This window comes from Balaenoptera musculus, chromosome 11 (genome assembly GCF_009873245.2).
Source record: "Balaenoptera musculus isolate JJ_BM4_2016_0621 chromosome 11, mBalMus1.pri.v3, whole genome shotgun sequence".
In the NCBI taxonomy this organism is placed as follows: Eukaryota; Metazoa; Chordata; class Mammalia; order Artiodactyla; family Balaenopteridae; genus Balaenoptera; species Balaenoptera musculus.
In genome coordinates this window covers 23,036,066-23,052,766 of record NC_045795.1, presented here as the reverse complement: position 1 = coordinate 23,052,766, position 16,701 = coordinate 23,036,066, and the positions used below count along the sequence as shown (strand labels likewise).

The 16,701-nt window shown below is 54.5% G+C and overlaps 2 protein-coding genes across 3 annotated transcripts; both read left to right on the top strand.

The window, feature by feature from the left end:
* Window positions 1-372: 372 nt before the first annotated feature.
* Window positions 373-5,377, top strand: NRM (nurim). 2 transcript variants are annotated; one of them, XM_036868918.1, is made up of 4 exons: window positions 373-2,585; window positions 3,144-3,340; window positions 3,946-4,122; window positions 4,475-5,377. In XM_036868918.1, exons 1-4 carry the CDS (start codon window positions 2,453-2,455, stop codon window positions 4,754-4,756), a joined length of 789 nt encoding a protein of 262 aa, XP_036724813.1. In that variant the 5' UTR covers window positions 373-2,452; the 3' UTR covers window positions 4,757-5,377. The 2 variants fall into 2 exon arrangements, with proteins under 2 accessions (XP_036724813.1, XP_036724814.1); XM_036868919.1 differs by lacking the exon at window positions 3,946-4,122.
* Window positions 5,378-6,720: 1,343 nt separating this feature from the next.
* PPP1R18 (protein phosphatase 1 regulatory subunit 18) lies at window positions 6,721-14,860 on the top strand. The gene is given in 5 exon segments (XM_036868887.1): window positions 6,721-7,707; window positions 7,710-7,764; window positions 7,767-8,986; window positions 13,085-13,295; window positions 13,964-14,860. Coding segments are annotated over 5 exon segments (1,839 nt in total). The 5' UTR covers window positions 6,721-7,374; the 3' UTR covers window positions 13,984-14,860.
* The last annotated feature ends 1,841 nt before the right edge of the window (window positions 14,861-16,701 follow it).

Sequence of the window (16,701 nt, the reverse complement as noted above, 5' to 3'; positions counted from 1 at the left end):
AAAGAATTAAAACAGATGTTCAAACAAATACTTGTATACAAATGTTCATATCAACACTTTCACAAGAGCCGAAGATGAAACACCACAAAATGTTCATCAGCAGATGAATGGATAAACAAATTGTGGCATAATCCATACAATGGAATATATTCAGCCTAAAAGGGGATGAGGGTACTAATTGTGCTACAGTGTTTTGAGGATGAATCTCAAAAGGCATTGTGCTAAATAAAAGAAGCCAGACACAAAAGGTCACACTGTATGACTCCACCTGTAGGAAATACACAGGATAGGTAAATCCATAGAGACAGTAGATGGTGGTTGCCAGGGCTGGCAGGGAGAGAAAATGGGGAATGACCGCTTAATGGGTACAGGGTTTTATTTTGGGGTGAGAGAAAAGCTTGGAACTAGAGAGAGGGGTGGTTTCACACATTATGAATGTACTAAAATGCCACTGGACTGTTCTCTTTAAAGTGGCTAATTTCATGTTATGTGAATTTCACTTTAATTTTAAAAATACTGATTAGTTTTGGGCAGTTTTCTGCAGGTAAGTTATACTTAAGTTTGGAAACTTTGGTTGTGTTGTAGTAGAAACAGCATGAGCTTTGCCAACCACGTGCTGGCTTTTAAACATACCTAATCCTCACAATATGTATTAAGCATAGCCATAGTGGGTGTGGCACACAGTAGGACCCAGATAAATATTAGTCCCCTTGCCACTGCGCAAAGCCCTGTGTACTGTGTGAAGCTGTCTGTGTCACTTGAGGTCCACGGATTCCTTACAGCACCTGCTGTCTCTATAGCCCCACTTAGCACTCATGTGCACACCCACTCCATGACTGGTACAATTTAAGTGCCCCAATTTAAAATTTCTAGAGAAGAGAGATCTTTTTCTTACACTTCCAATGAATCCTACAGCTCATAGCACATTGTGTAATAAATGTCTCTGTCAGTCAGGATCCTAAGAGGAAACTATGGCACAGTCAAATTAGAATAATTTGGAGAGAGTTCAATGAAGTGAAAATTAGAAGTAGGCAGAGTGGTAGAGAAAATCACAAAGAATATTGCCAGTTACCCACAGCTCTGTTGTGGCCACCTGTAAAACCCAAAAGGTTGAGAGGAGGGAACAGTTACATAGAAAGGCTTCCCTCAAATGCGTGTGATTTTCTTTGATGTAGTCCATTCGGGACAACTTCCTGAGGCAGAAAAGCAGGATTGAGAGTTAATCAGGAGGGAAAACATAATGGATGTCTGGTACAGTATAAAATAGCATTGATTCAGAGGGAGAATGGGAATACTAAGCCTCCAGGAGGGAGAAGGAATGTAGAGCCTGTAGGATGCTGTTTGGCAATTTTGTCATCCCTGAGCCCACAGGACTGGCAGCTCCTTAATTCTTATCTTGGGAAATTTTCTTGATCTCTTTAGGCCTATGTTTCTTCTATCTATTAGCTGAGGGAATTAGCTTCATGATCTCTAAGTTCCTTACTATGGTCATAGCTACTGTGACCAGGACCTTAGCTACATGATCTTTAACTCTAATGGAGAAAAACCTTACTTTACTTTGATTTTTAGATGTGAATGTTAGTCTGTAGGTATTACAAACAGGTCTGTAGGAAAAATTTTGGACAAAAGATCTTAGTGCTTTCTGACTAGTAAGTGGAGTCAAACTAATGAGGTTGTATAGGTAGTTAATTATCACAAGCTTGGATAAAATGAACATACTACAAAGTTTACAACTGTCATAAAGTTTTCTATCACAAATATTTTAACATATTGTTACTCTCATGGTTACAAAGTAACAGCCTTTGGCATTAACAGAACAAATCTTTCAGTGTTACAGACAAGTTCTCTCCCCTTAGCAAGTGGAGAGGCAACAACTCAACTTTATAATAAATTACAGACTAAGCGTTAATTTGTGGTAAAATAGTCACTCTTTTTCATCTAACAAGCTGTAATGGGTGATTCAGAGCTTTGGGTTCTCAGCCTGGGTCAACAGTCTTCCGTTCTCTCACCGTTCATTATTAAAGTGTTAACTGAGGCTTTGTAACCTCTGACTCTGGCTGTTTTCTAGTCAAAACTGTTAAAGGAAAGTGGGATCATAATGCTGTTTCTGCAAGAACCCTGCAAGAGAGGAACTGTCTTCATTTTAGATGCGAAAACTAGCCCAGCTGCGATTCAAACCACGTGACTGACTGAACAGCCGCTGCCCTTCTCACCTCTCACTTGGGATTCTAACATTCCCTTCTGTGACGCGGAGATCGCAGACCGGGGAAAGGCACTCAGGGATCGGCCCTGCAGCTCGGTGTGAAAGAGCCGCGCGCGCCAGCCGGAAGCGTCGGCGCGCGGGAGCCCCGCCCTCCTGGGCAGGGTCCCAGGCGGGAGGCGGGGTCGGGGCGGAGCCTACGGCCGCGGGAATCCCAAACCCGCCCCTTTCCCCACCCCTCCATTTCTCGCCATGGCCCCTGCACTGCTACTCGTCCCTGCTGCCCTCGCCTCTTTCATCCTGGCCTTTGGCACTGGAGTGGAGTTCGTGCGCTTTACCTCCCTTCGGCCACTTCTTGGAGGAATCTCGGAGTCTGGTGGTCCGGGTGAGCGGGAGGGAGCGAGGATGAGCTCTGGGGTAGGGAGGTGGAGCCGGAGCAGAGGGAGCGGGGGCGGGGCTTGGAGACAAATGACAGGGGAAGTCCAGGAGAGGGAACTAGAACCGTGAAAGCCGCCAAGACGCTGCAGGCGAGACCAGAGGGCTAAATTAGGTACTCAGGGATTAGCGGTTTGGAGAGGCGGGAGAGTGAGGACTGAGGGGGAGAGAAAGGGCGATGAGCAGAGTATTCTAAGGAAAGGCTTCGTAAAGAGGACTATGGAGAGTGTTATAAAGAGGGAGCATTTGGAGAACCGAAACAAGAAGGGCACTCCAGCCATGCCTTTCGTGACTGACCAGCATGAATCCTCTTCCCCAGCTCTGAAGGAGGCCTGGGGAAGAGGGAAGAAACAGGGAATAGAAAAGTGAGGTGGGCAAAGCCTAGAGAGGAAGCATTAAGGCTCTTGAAATCATTAAGGGACATGGCCTGGGTCCCAAGAGGAGATAAGGTAGGGAGTTTTTCCCACAGTCTTCTTGATCTTTTGTCCCTTTCTCCAACTCCCGCTAGATGCCCGCCAGGGATGGCTGGCTGCCCTGCAGGACCAAAGCATTCTTGTCCCCCTGGCTTGGGATCTGGGGCTCCTGCTACTATTTGTGGGGCAGCACAGCCTCATGGCAACTGAGACAGTGAAGTCATGGATGTCCCGGTACTTTGGGGTCCTTCAGAGGTCACTGTACGTGGCATGCACTGCCCTGGCCTTGCAGGTATGAAGCCCTGGCAGCCGAGTCCTCAAGGGAAACAGTCTGTGGGAAGGATTCCATCGATTGGAGAGGCAAGGACCTTAGGCTTCTGATAAAACATGGGTTTAGGAGGAGAACTAAGGGTGTTCAGGACTGTAATCTCAGCTCCCATTCCTCCACAGCACATATCCTACTTTTTATCAAGAATGGTGTACTGCTTGTCATTCCCCGAGCATGATATATGCATTCTCACCGTTGCAACTTTGTTCATGTTGTCCTGCTTGAGATTCCCTTGTTAACTCCTCTTCAGTCCTATCCTTTCTTCAAAAGCACTTCCCTAGGGCGCAAGAGAAAGCTTCCCAGTTAGTACTCATCTATTTCTCAGTGGGTGCTTGGCCTAGGCTACTTTGTGTACCTATCTGGTGACTCTCATCCATTCTTTTAAGTCCTCAGAGTAGAGACAAGTCATTCTTACATACTTGGGACCCCATCCAGTACCCTCCACATGTTGAACATGCTCATGGTAGAGGTGGGGAGAGCAGCAGGCCAGCCTGGGGTGGGGGCAGCCTCTGGGTCTAGGTCTTTCAAGGGTGGGCTGCTGGGATACCCAGTCCCTCATCCTCCTTCAGCTGGTGATGCGGTACTGGGAGCCCGTGCCCAGGGGCCCCGTGTTGTGGGAGGCTCGGGCCGAGCCATGGGCCACTTGGGTGCCCCTCCTCTGCTTTGTGCTCCACGTCATTTCCTGGCTCCTTATCTTCAGCATCCTTCTCGTCTTTGACTACGCAGAGCTCATGGGCCTCAAACAGGTGAGGCTCCCAGATCCCTACCCAAGACCTCTGATCCTTTCTAGAATACCTCTTTCCCCTCCAAGGATGTCCCTCCTCCTCCCCTACTCTTCCACCTGCCTCTTGCTTTTGACTCCCTCACCTCCCTTTCTTGTAAGATAGTCTCCCCTCAGCCCTCCCTCAAAGGCCAGAAACCATGGGCTTCCTGGGCCCGGGGAAGTTTCATGGACCAGAGATGAGGGTCAGGGACCCCGTCTCAGACGGTGGTTCCTGGCCTGCGTTATAGAAGGAGGGTACCTGGAAGGGGAGGAAAGAGGCAGCTAAGTTGCGACAAGGGCTTGACTCCATTTCTAAGCCATTCTCCCTCTCCTAGGTGTACTACCATGTGCTGGGGCTGGGTGAGCCTCTGGCCCTGAAATCTCCCCGGGCTCTGAGACTCTTCTCCCACCTGCGCCACCCAGTGTGTGTGGAGCTGCTGACTGTGCTATGGGTGGTGCCCACCCTGGGCACTGACCGCCTCCTCCTTGCTCTCCTCCTTACCCTCTACCTGGGCCTGGCTCACGGACTTGACCAGCAAGATCTCCGCTACCTCCGGGCCCAGCTGCAAAGAAAACTCCACCTGCTCTCCCGGCCCCAGGACGGGGAGGCCGAGTGAGGGGCTAGCCCTGGTTCCAAGCCCTGTACTTCCTTTTCCCCTCCAATTCCAAATCCCCTTAACATCCAGGCCTTGGCTGCCTCAGACCAGAGGCCCAAAATCCATGGACTGAAGGAGCTGTCCCTTCCCTTGCTTGAGCCTCCACTCCTTGGTCCAGCTCCATATCTTAAATTCTGAGTTTTCAGCCATTGCACTCCAAGGGCCGCTTCTCACCAGCCAGGAAGAGGGAGTGGGGAACTTATCTGTCTCCTCAGAGTTTAGGCTTGACCCTCCATTAACAACCTCCTCACAAGGAGAAGGGTCTGGCCTGACCACTCCCCTGGTCATATTTCTGGCCTCTGCGCCTCAAGGATCCTCTTCTCCACGTCTAGCTCCCCTCCTAGGAGCTGGACCCAAGGTCTGCCAAGTTTGATGATAGTGGCTGCCCATCAGGCTCCACACCTTGAAGCTGCAGCCCAGCCCCACTGTCTGGCCTTTCCAGCTCCCTAGGCCCTGGCCCTGGGCTCCAGATTCATGAACCTAGTTGAACGGATTCTCCTGCTCTTAATTCGGGGGACTAAGGCTCCCTGCTCTCCCGAGTAACTCGCGCTACAGGAAAATAAAATTCAGCATGGTTTTTCTCCGTTGTAGCATGAGTCTGTCAGTTGTCTCTCAAGCTGCAGGGCTGACTCTGGGAAGGACAGGCGAGCCAGACTCGAGTCTGGGCATCGGCCGCGCCCTCTGGTGACCGCTGGGTGGCGGCCACTCCCCGCGGACCGCCCCCCCCCTTCCCGGAGCACCCGGTCCCCCTTCCTCTAAGTCCCCCCAGTTTCCTCGCTGCAGACCTGGGGACCCACGGCAGACAGGTTGAAGCGGAAGAGCGGGGCAGCGGCTCGGTAAGGGAGCTAGCTTCCAAAACCGTTGGCTTCCGAGCGCCGCTCCCTGCTGACGCCCCCTCCCTACGGGTCCCCCGCAGCCCGGCGGCCGCCCCGGCCCCCACGGTAACAAAGGCTGGCCTGGAAGGCAAACGCGTGGGGAGGAGTGGCAGGAGATGGAAGGGCGGGCCCGGCTCGGAGCAGCTGCCGCTTCCTCCCCAAGTCCCTCGAGGGGCCTGAGTCATGGGCCGCCGCCCTGGGTTGGCGAGCTGGGGGCGGAGGTCTGGACACCTGGGTTATCCGGAGCCGGGTGAGAGGCCCTGGGGACAGACGGCGGAGCGCCAGGGCTGGCGGCGGAAGAGAGGAGACCCGGAGCCGAGTCCCACGCGGGGTCGGAGGGAGCGAGGCTCCGCCCCCTCGCCCGGCTCCGCCCCGCGCCCCCTCCCTCGCCCCATTGTCCTCAGACAAGCGGCCGTCTCCCCCCGCCCGGCCCCCTGGTCTCTGTCTCCGTCCCTCCTCCTTGGCTCCCTCTTTCCCTCCTCCTCTCCCTCCCTCCTCCCCTCCCTCCTGTCTCCGGATCTCCCTCGATCCCTCTCTCCTCCTCTTCCTCTCTCCTCCTCTCTCCGGACGTCAGGCTCTTTCGCACCCCCTCCCCTGGGAGCCCCGCGGCGTGTGAGTTGACTGAGGGGCTTCAGACTTGGGGAGGGGGTGTCTCCTCTCCCGTCCCCGCTCCCGTTCCCGGCCCGGACCTTGGGCTGTCTCCTCTTTGTGCCGAGATTGCCTGTCTGTGCGGTCAGAGCCGGGTGGGGATGGCCGGCTATGTCGGGGTTCCGTGAGAGCCAAGACCCGGGCACGGGACTGGCAGGCTCCGGAAAAAAGAGGTGTAGGGCCGGTGCTCCGCACGTCTGGGTCTCGGGGCACCGCCGGTGGGGGAGGCAGGCGGTGGTGCCGGGACCGCGTTAGGGTGGGGGTGGACGCCAGGGTTCTGGGAACGTGCTGGCAGCTCCGACACCCGGGTTCCGAAAGTCCCCGGGGGAGGGTATTTCCCCTGACCCGCCTCGGGGCGGAGTGCGGGGCGGAGGGGTGGGGGCGGGGGGCCGGAGAGGCGTGGCCCGAGTAGAGCTGGAAGGGGAGCCCGGACCTCCGGGGCCCACGCTGAGACACGCCGGGCTGCAGCCGCGGAACCCCCTCGCCCCTCTGCCCCCTGACTTCCCCTTCTCCCTTAGACCTCTCCACTCTCCGCCCTCCCACTCCCCGACACCCCCTCAGGTCCCACTGCCCCCTCTCCGGCGGGATTCCCTGACCTCTCTTCCCACTCTCACGGCTCCTGGGGTAGCGGTGAGGCAACCTCGCCTGGACCCTGTCCCTCTCACGCCCAGCCTCTCTTTTCTCTCTTCGCCCTCGCGCCAACTTCTCTCGTTTTTCTCTCTTCTCACATCCTGGGGACTGTCTCTGATACCCAATAACCTGTACTGACAAATCTGACTCCTGCCTCTTTGCCCTGAATCTCCACTCTTCCTCTCAACCCATCCCCCGACCGCCATCAACTTGGCTCTTAGTTCCCCTTCACTTTCTCAGTTTTCCCCTTCCCTGCTCCCCCCTCTTTCCCTCTGTCCTCACCCTCAGCTCCTCTGCCCTCCTCTGTGTCCCACCTCTCCGCTCCACTTCCTCCCCTCCCACCCCCATTCTCACCCCCTGGGCCTCTCTGGAGCCTCTCCTTCCTGTTCTCTGCCCCCAGCGTTCCCCACCCTCCCCAAGGGGACCATGGCCACCATCCCGGACTGGAAGCTACAGCTGCTAGCCCGGCGCCGGCAGGAGGAGGCAGCCGTTCGCGGCCGGGAGAAGGCAGAGCAGGAGCGGCTGTCCCAGATGCCAGCCTGGAAGCGGGGGCTTCTGGAGCGCCGCCGGGCCAAGCTTGGTCTGTCTCCCGGGGAGCCTAGCCCTGCGCCTGGGACTACGGAGGCTGGACCTCCAGACCCAGACGAGTCTGCTGTCCTCCTGGAGGCCATTGGGCCAGTGCACCAGAACCGATTTATTCGGCAAGAGCGCCAGCAGCAGCAACAGCAGCGGAGTGAAGAGCTACTTGCAGAGGAGACGGCCCTGGGTCTTTAGAGGCCTGGGAGCGGAGACCCAGCCCTGGGGAGATGCGGGATCAGAGCCCAAGGGAAGAGAGTCAAGGAAGAGCGGCTCAGTCCCAGGAAGCCAGAGAGAGGAGGGCTGTGGATAGGGGAGCCGAGAGTCGAGCCCCAGGCCTTTGGAGGCTCGAGACTGGAGGCAGAGCCCAGGAGAGGCTGGAGACAGGAGCTCTAGACTGTCAGAGGTGAGGAAATGGAGGCTGAGCCCTGGAGAAACTCCAGAGCGGAGTCTGAGACTGGCAGAGCCTCAAGAACAAAGCCCCAGGAGAAAAGAGGTGGTGGAAAATAGACTGAGCCCAGTAGAGTCTGACAACCAGAAGTTGGGCCTGACAGAGGCCCATAAATGGCGGCCTGATTCCAGAGAGTCTCAGGAACAGATTTGGGTACAACCGGAGGCATCAGAGTGGAGGCTGAGCTCAGGAGAAGAAAGAAAAGACTGCTCAGAGGAATGTGGGAGACAAGAAGAGAGGCCAAGTCCAAGGATGGTCCCAGAAGAGATTACAGCGTCCTCAGAGACCCTGACAAGGGAGGCTCCAGACAGCAGTTCTGGAGGAGTGGAGGCAGCAGAACAGAGGCCCACCCCTGCGGAGGATGGCGAGAGGGGCTTGAGGCTGACAGAAGGGTGGAAATGGACCCTGAACTCTGGGAAGGTTCGAGATTGGACACCCAGGGACACAGAGACTCAAACTCAGAAACCAGACCCTCCAGAGTCTGCCGAGAAGCACCTGAGTCCTCTCGCTGTAGAGGCTGGAGAAGGGGAAGCTGAGAAGGAGGAGGCAGGGGCTCAGGGCAGGCCTCTGAGCGCCCTGCAGAACCGCTGCTCTGTGCCCTCCCCCCTCCCACCAGAGGACGCTGGGACTAGAGGCTCTAGACAGCAGGAAGAGGAAGCAGGGGAACTCCGGCCCCCACCAGCAGCCCCACTGTCTCCCCCACCCCCAGCCCCACCTGCCCCCCAGTCCCCTGGGGATCCCCTCATGAGCCGTCTGTTCTATGGGGTGAAGGCAGGGCCAGGGGTGGGGGCCCCCCGCCGCAGCGGACACACCTTCACAGTCAACCCCCGGCGGTCCGTGCCCCCTGCAGCCCCTGCCACTCCGGCCAACCCAGCCACAGCTGACGCTGCAATCCCTGGGGCTGGGAAGAAGCGGTACCCAACTGCCGAGGAGATCTTGGTTCTGGGGGGCTACCTCCGCCTCGGCCGCAGCTGCCTTGTCAAGGGGTCCCCTGAAAGGCACCACAAACAGGTAGGGAGCAGCCAAGTCAGACTCCTTAGAAGCCCCCTTGTCAGCTCTCTGTGGGCTCCTGTCTCTGTCTCATATGCCTGTATTCTTGTCTTGGTCTATGCATTCTTGTTAATTCCTGCCGCCACTCTTCCTCCCCTGAACGCACACCCTTCCTTCTCGTAGCCCTTCTTATCCATTCACTTCCCAGCCCAAGGAGCCTGCCCCGCAACCAAGCGCTGTCCTGGGTGTGTCCCTCTCAGGCTGTGCCCAGGCTGCTCACCCTCCTTTCCCTCAGGCTCTGAGCCCCCAGCCCCCCAATTCTTTCCACTGCTGAGTCTGTGACCCAACCCAGGCCATCTGGTGGGAGACTTGAGCTAAGGCCACAGCCTGGAGCTTATGAGGGCAGGGTCCGCAGGGCAAAAGCACTTCTAGCCTTCCAGCGGGGAGAATGTCGGGGTGGGAAGCCTGGGGAGGTGGAGGGGGTAGCTTTGGGCTTGTAGGGAGAAGTGAGTGGAGGAGGGTCTCACAGACCCGAGGAAGAGGGGTGCAGAGCGGAGTAGGGACACCTTAGGATAGCAGGGGGAGGGGAGTGGAACAGGGCTGGCCGAGGAGCAGAGAGAAGGCTTTTGAACCCCGAGTCTGCCCCATGGGAGAGACGCACACAGAGGCCATTTGAAGTGGGTGACCTCGAGGTTGCACACCCCCAGCTGGGCCGCTGCTTCAGACAGTACTCCCTTCTCTCTTGGGACAAGAAAAGCCTTCTCCTCTTCCAAAATACCCCCTCGCCACTCCCTCCCTGTCCTTCCTCCCTGGGCTTCCCCTCCCTCCCCAGAACTGGCTCAGCAGTTGGTTTTCCCCTCTCTTCCTGCCATCCCGGCCTCTCCCTCCTCTTGGGGTAGAAAGAAAGAGAAGTGAATTTGGAGGCACTGAGCTGAGAGCAGGGAGTACAATGGGAGTTAAGGACGGGGTGGGGTGGGGGCCGAGGCCAGCAGAAGAAGGCAGCGCAGGGAAGCTGGGAACAGCCAAGCTGACTTCTTCCCCTGGCCCTGGCCCAACTCCTTCCCCATACACCAGTCTCCAGCTTGAAAAACTCTAAGGAAAGAGAGGGCTCTGCATCTAACTCATCTCTCCAGAGGCTGGGAAGACCTTCCTAGTCTCCAGTCCTCATCTCATGTGTGACATCCTCAGACTTGTTTTTTGTGTCCTCAGTATCGGTGGGAAAGCACAGGGACCAAAGCTCGGGGTCACTTGAGACCCCAGTTCATCTTCACATGAAGCTTAAGCTCCCATCCCCGAGCCATGGTCCCTGAGTCTGTCCTGAGCTCTCTGACTGCTACCAGCCCCTTCCCCTTCAGGCTGGGCAGATGCAAGGAAGTAGGTGAGGAACGACCAGGGCGAGGTGTTCAGAGAAGTCACTTCCTACTGTAGAGGTTGGCTTGTGCCTCTGGGGAGAAGCAAAGAGGAGAAAGCATGAATTTGGGGGCCCAAAGCCCGGGGACTGTCTGAGCGCAGGGCAGGACCTGTGAGGGTGACCATACCTAGGTCAGGGAGCAGGGGAGCCGGAAGCAGATCGCCCAAACAGGAAGCCTGTGGGGGGGACCGGAAGGCTGGTGGGGCTGAGTGGCAAATGCAGGGCCATGGGCCTGCCAGAACTGTGCTCAGGATGTGGTGAGAGAATAAGGAAGCAGCCGCTCGGGGTGGGGGTGGGGAAGAAGCAACACAGAGTTCTCTAGGCCCAGACACCTTCCCCTCAGCCCTCCCTCAGGCCTTCTCCACTCGCCCAGCACCCTGCTCATCAGGGACAGGCATGTCCTGTCCCCAGCTTCCAGATCAGGAATATGAGGACCCTGCCACCCAACACTCCCCCCCCTTCCCTAAATAACTCCTGTTTTGCAGGCTAATTCCATCAAATGTATCCCTGCCACTGGGAGAGAAATCCCAGCCCTGCCACTGGAGCCCAGGGGTTGGGCTGTGGCTGGTGCCCTTCCCCAGAGGCCCCTCTGGCAGGGAGACCAGCCCCTCCCCTCTCCAGCCCCCTTGTGACCTTATATAGCTGATGAGAGGAGTGAGTCACCCCCTCCGTACCCCCCACCCCACACGCCCCATGCAGGCTGTGCATTCCTGAGAAGCCCAGTCAGAAGCTGGGGCTGGTGGTGAGGAGGGAAGCAGGGTGGGGGGAGAGAGACAAACATGGAGGGAGAGCAAATAAAATGGATCCTTTTCCAGAGCAGATAATAAACTACGCAGCTTGTTATCTCAAAAGGTGATATGAAAAGAAAACCGAAATGGGTTCCCAGAAGTTTGGGTAAATCTGTCAGCAATAGAAGTAGTTCCTTTTGAGAAACTGGGATATAAGGGGTCTGGTTCCTGTCACTTGATTCTACCAGCCAGCTGTTCCACAGACACAGACTGGGGGTTGACTGTGTACAGACTGGACTGCCCCCGCCCCCAGTATTCCCCCAGTGTTGGTCCTCTGTTGGGACCACATCTGAGGTCTGGATGAAGCCTTCCTTGCCCATTGTGGCAACTTCCACGTTTCTATTGACAGCAGACACAAATAAGTAAACAAATAAGTAAATTCTCTGGTAGGTTAGGTTAGAAGGTGGTAAGTGATTATGGGAAAACATTAGAACAGGGACAAGTGGAACCTAGAGGGCCAGGAGGTAGGAGGAGCAAATATGACAACTTTATAATAGCATGATGCAGAGAGAGGGAGCCACAGCGATATTTGGGGGAAGAGTGTTCCAGGCGGAGGGAACAGCCAGTGCAAAGGCCCTGAGGTAAGAGTGCCCCTGGTGGGGCTGGAGGAAATCACAGCCAATGTGGCTGGAGTGGAGGAGGATGCTGGAGAGGAGTCGGGAGAGGCACACTGGGAGCCCCTTGTAGGCCTTGGCCAGTCTCTGGCTTTTGCTCACAGTGAGGTGGGGGCCAATGCCAGGTTTGGACCCAGGGAGTGACACACACAGTCTCTGAGTTCTAGCTTCCCTCAGGGACCCAGGTGTTAGCAACCACCTGTCCAGCCACCGTCCTGGTTTCTCTCCTCATACCCCAGTCCCTGCAGAGACTCAGGGGTGCAGGGCTCCAGCCCCGAGTTTCCCAAACAGACGCCAGAGGAGGCCTGGGGAGATCATCTGGACCTTTCTGAGCAGTTCACATGGAATCCTCCTGTATGTCTCCTTAATCGCTTTGGCTCCCAGAGTTAATCCCACCCTGCCCCTTCCCCCTGAGCTTCTTAGGAGGGCAAAGGGGAAGGGTAAAAAGGTAGTGAGAGCAGCTGGGGCTTGCCTGCTCTTGAGACAGTATGTTTAGGAAGGATTTTCTGCCCCGTCCAGATCCCTTCTGGTCATTTGCCTCTGTCTCTGCACGTCCCTTCTGGTGCATTCTCCACCCCCATCCCATGTTTGCCCGGACTTTCCTCTCTGCCCCTGTCACCTCCCCCAGCTGCACCTTTCAGGCACTCGGGCTCATCTTCTCCCTGTGTTTTGGGGAGAGTCTCATTTCCTCTGGGCTTTTCTGTTGGTCTCCGCTCCCCTCTCAGACCCAAGACCCTTTCCTGTGGGTCCACTCCAGCTGGAGGAGGGGAGTGAGGGGGGTGGGAGGGGCTGGTGACCAGGGTCCTGGGTTTCCCCCGAACAGCAAGGGGCCGAGGCTATGGAAACCATTGTGCCTGTCTTTGCTTTTGGTGGGGATCCCTCCCAGCCAGCTCTTTCCAGCTCTTTTCAAATCTCACCTCCTCTGGGTAGCCGTCCTGATTGCTCCCAGGGTGCCCAAAGACTCAGTTCTGATCACAGGACTTACCTCCATGTTTTTAATTTGTTTTTACCCTTCTGCCTCCCACACTCTAAAAGCAGAACCTTGGTCCTGTGTTACTCACTTCTGCCACCTAGTCCCCTGCCAAAGCTCAGGTCAAAGTCAATGTTTTTGAAATGATATGATTGAAGAGGGAAAATCTGGGATTGGAGAGAGAGTACCGAAAGGAAAACTGGCTTCCAGAGTGGCTGGGGAGGACAAAATCAGCGAGTGCCCAAATCCAGTCCCCACTCTCCATCCTGCACCTGTTACCCTGCAGTCTTCCCCCTGCTGACCTCGCCTCCTCCCCCCTTTCTCTCCCATCCTCAGCTCAAGATCTCCTTCAGCGAGACAGCCCTGGAGACCACGTACCAATACCCCTCCGAGAGTTCGGTGCTGGAGGAGCTGGGCCCGGAGCCTGAGGCCCCCAGTGCCTCCAGTCCGCCAGCGGCCCAACCCGACGACGAAGAGGATGAGGAGGAACTGCTACTGCTGCAGCCAGAGCTCCAGGGCGGGCTGCGCACCAAGGCCCTGATAGTGGGTGAGTGCGGCCTCCGCCGGCCCGACGGCGCCCCCTGGTGTTCGGAATGGACACTGCGGTCCAGGAGGGAGGGGGAGGATTTAATGTTGGCGCTTGGAAGGGTCTTGGCAGGGCCTCTAGCCCAACTGCTCCTTTAACAGATGGGAAAACGGAGGTCCTGGGAAGCGAAGTGCACGTGAGGTCTCCATATTTCAAAACCAGGCCTCTTTCTGAGCGCTCTAGTGTGGTTAAAAACACAGGGTTTGGATCAGACAGGCCTGAGTTTGAATTCCATCTTGTCTCTTAATTGTGGTGTGACCTCAGGGAAATCACCTGACCTCTGGCCTCAGTTTATTATTGTGAAATGGGGTTAATAATAACTACCTCTTGGAATTGTTGAGAGGGTTAAGTAATTTTTGTAGAACACCTAGGAACTACGGCTGGACATCAAATTACTTAACGTCTCCTGGGGTTATTGTGAGATTAAGCAAGTTATGAGAATGGCTGGCACAGAATCCAGGCTAAATGAGTGATGGCTGCTGTTACTAGTAGTAACAGGCACTCAGGATGTGGAAGATATTATAAGATTTCCTACATGCCAACTGGCCTTCAGTGTGGGCAGTGGGTAGGGAAGGCGGGAAGCAGAGACCGTCACTCATTCTCTATCCTTATTGCCTCCTCTCCCACAGATGAGTCTTGTCGGAGGTGACCCTCTTCCAACACTGGGATATACCTCCCTCCTTCCCAGAACTGAAGATCCTGGAGCCCAGAAGATTCAGAGCAGACAGACCCTGAATATGAGCCTGGCAGAGAAGGGCAACCAACATCTTCCAACTTGCTTTCCTCATCCTGTTTCTGGGGGCGGAGGCAACCGCACAGTTTCCACCCTTATCAGACATGCTGGTGCATCCTAGGTGACCCAAGATCCCCATCAAGTCCTGGGGAGGAGCACAGAGCTCACGGGGCGCGGTGTGGGGGTACGGATGGAGCACCCTCTCCATCTCCGTGGGCAGGGTAACTCTCCCCACAGCCTTCCTTGACTCCCCACCACCCCCTGGGGCTCTCGGGATTTAAGTACCCATGTCCCTGGGAGACCTGGCCCACACTGCATTTACAGGCACCTCTCCCTCCTGTTCCTTAGGTCACTGCCCCTTTGTTTACAGCGCCTGCCTCCTCTCTTGACCACAGCCTGGTTTACAAAACCCCCCAGTTCCCAGCCCCACCTGCCAAAGTCCCGGGTTTACAAGCCACATCTACTTGTGTGTCCACATAGAATCCTCTCCCCTGTCCCCTGAAGTCACCTCATTGGGGTGACCTGGGGGTATGGCTTCCTCCACCTTTGCTCAGTATTACTGTCTCAGTTTTCCCCAAGAGGGAAGGCTGGGAACCTTAACTCTGTATCCCCCTCTAGTTATTTAATTCTGTTCCTCCTAGTGGTTCACAATTGAACTGAATTGCGAGGGTGTGGGGTGAGTAATGAGGCGCCTCAACTTTCTTCCCCCAATTCTCCTTCCCTCTCAATTGCCTGGTTTTTTGGTTTTGTTTGTCTTTTTTAACTTTCCATAATAAAGTGGAGCTCTCTCCGACTCTCCTGCTGCTTCTTCTTTAGAAAAAGTGCATGTTGGGGGTGGGGTGGGCTCTGGGCTCCTCCTTCCAGGCCTCTCCCTCCCATCTTCTTCTTAGCCGTGAAGAGGAAGCAGCCACGGCTGTGGGAGGGGAGAATGACGAAGGTGAACCAGGAACTCAGCAATGACATGTAGAAAGGGCTCTGGGAGAGGCTGGCACTGGTTTCTCAAAGGACTAGCAAGTGAAGGACTGGATTTTTGTTGTTGTTGTTGTTTGTTTGTTTGTTTGTTTTTGGCTGCGCCTCACGGTTTGCAGCATCTCAGTTCCTCGACCAGGGATTGAACCTGGGCCTCCGCGGTGAAATCGCCAAATCCAAACCACTGGACCACCAGGGAACTCCCTGTTTTTTTTTAATTCTTTTTTTTTTTTAATTAACTTAAATTTTTTTTTTAGTCTAGGGCTGGTTTGAGAAAGGGCAGTTGAAGCATCCAGTAGACTGGAAGTACCATGAGGACGAACTGTGTTGGTTGGGTTTACTGCAGCATCCCCACGCCTGGCACCTAGTAGATACAAAAATTTATTTTTAGAATGAATGACTGAACAAATGAATGAAAAGATGAAAAGAGCTAAAAATTTGGAAGCAAAGGACACTCTGAATTGAAGGATTCTGGTATTCAGAAGCCTAGTGCAATGCAAGCAGCCAGATAGTATGTGATCAGTAGTGGCTAATCCAGGGGATTTTACTCCAAGACTCAGGACCATAAATAATAAGTCTCCTGAAATTGCTGCAAGTATAGTGTATATACAGAAGTGCAGATTCCTCAAAAGAGTCTCCTCTGATAGACAATGGGATAATTCATGGCTTTGTGGCCCAAGTGTAGTTGGTTCTGGGAGGTTTCCCCATTTCAATGAATTTTTATTTTCTACAAATGTAGAATACCTGTATTTTACTTATCAGGTTTTTTTTTTTTTTTTTAAGTTCTCCAGGCTAATAAAGACATGGTTAAGTAGTTGTAGTCCTCCTATCACTAGAGGATGCTCCTCTCAGACTAGTCAGAGGAGATTCCTCCTTTATTAAAAACAAAGTGTATTAGACAAATTGATCTTAAACATATGCCAAAGGTCTTTAATTTACCAGCAAGGGAACAAGCAAGGTGTCAAAAGAATGAGCCACTTCAGAGAGGATGTGGGTAGGAGGGAAACAGGATACTTACATTAGTAGCTAATTAGGTAAAGATCCTAATCAGTTGTGACCCAGGAAAGCAGAAGCAAGAGGCTCTGAGGTGCCAGGGGTGTCCACAGTACATTTCAGAAATAGAAAGCAGTGCATTCAAGAAGTCAATGAGGGCTTCCTTGGTGGTGCAGTGGTTAAGAATTCACCTGCCAATGCATGGGACACGGGTTCGAGGCCTGGACCAGGAAGATCCCACATGTGCCGAGCAACTAAGGGCATGCACCACACTACTGAGCCTGCGGTCTAGAGCCCACGTGCCACAACTACTGAGTCTGCACGCCTAGAGCCGGTGCTCCGCAATAAGAGAAGCCACCGCAATGACAAGCCTGCGCCCCTGCTCGCCACAACCAGAGAAAGCCCGCGCGCAGCAACGAAGACCGAACGCAGCCAAAGATAAAAATAAATAAACAAATAAATTTTTTAAAAAGAAAGAAAGAAGTCAATGATGTGGAGCTACCTGTGGCTGTTAACTGGAATAACAAATGTTTCTTTTCCCAGCGTAGTGTCTGATAAACCCAATTAATTGTAAAAGTATGAAGCAGGATCAAACACAGGACGGCACAGTCAAGCAACAAACTCTGCTTATTTAAAATTAAGCAGCCACCAGTAAGTTTCTCAAGCAGTTAG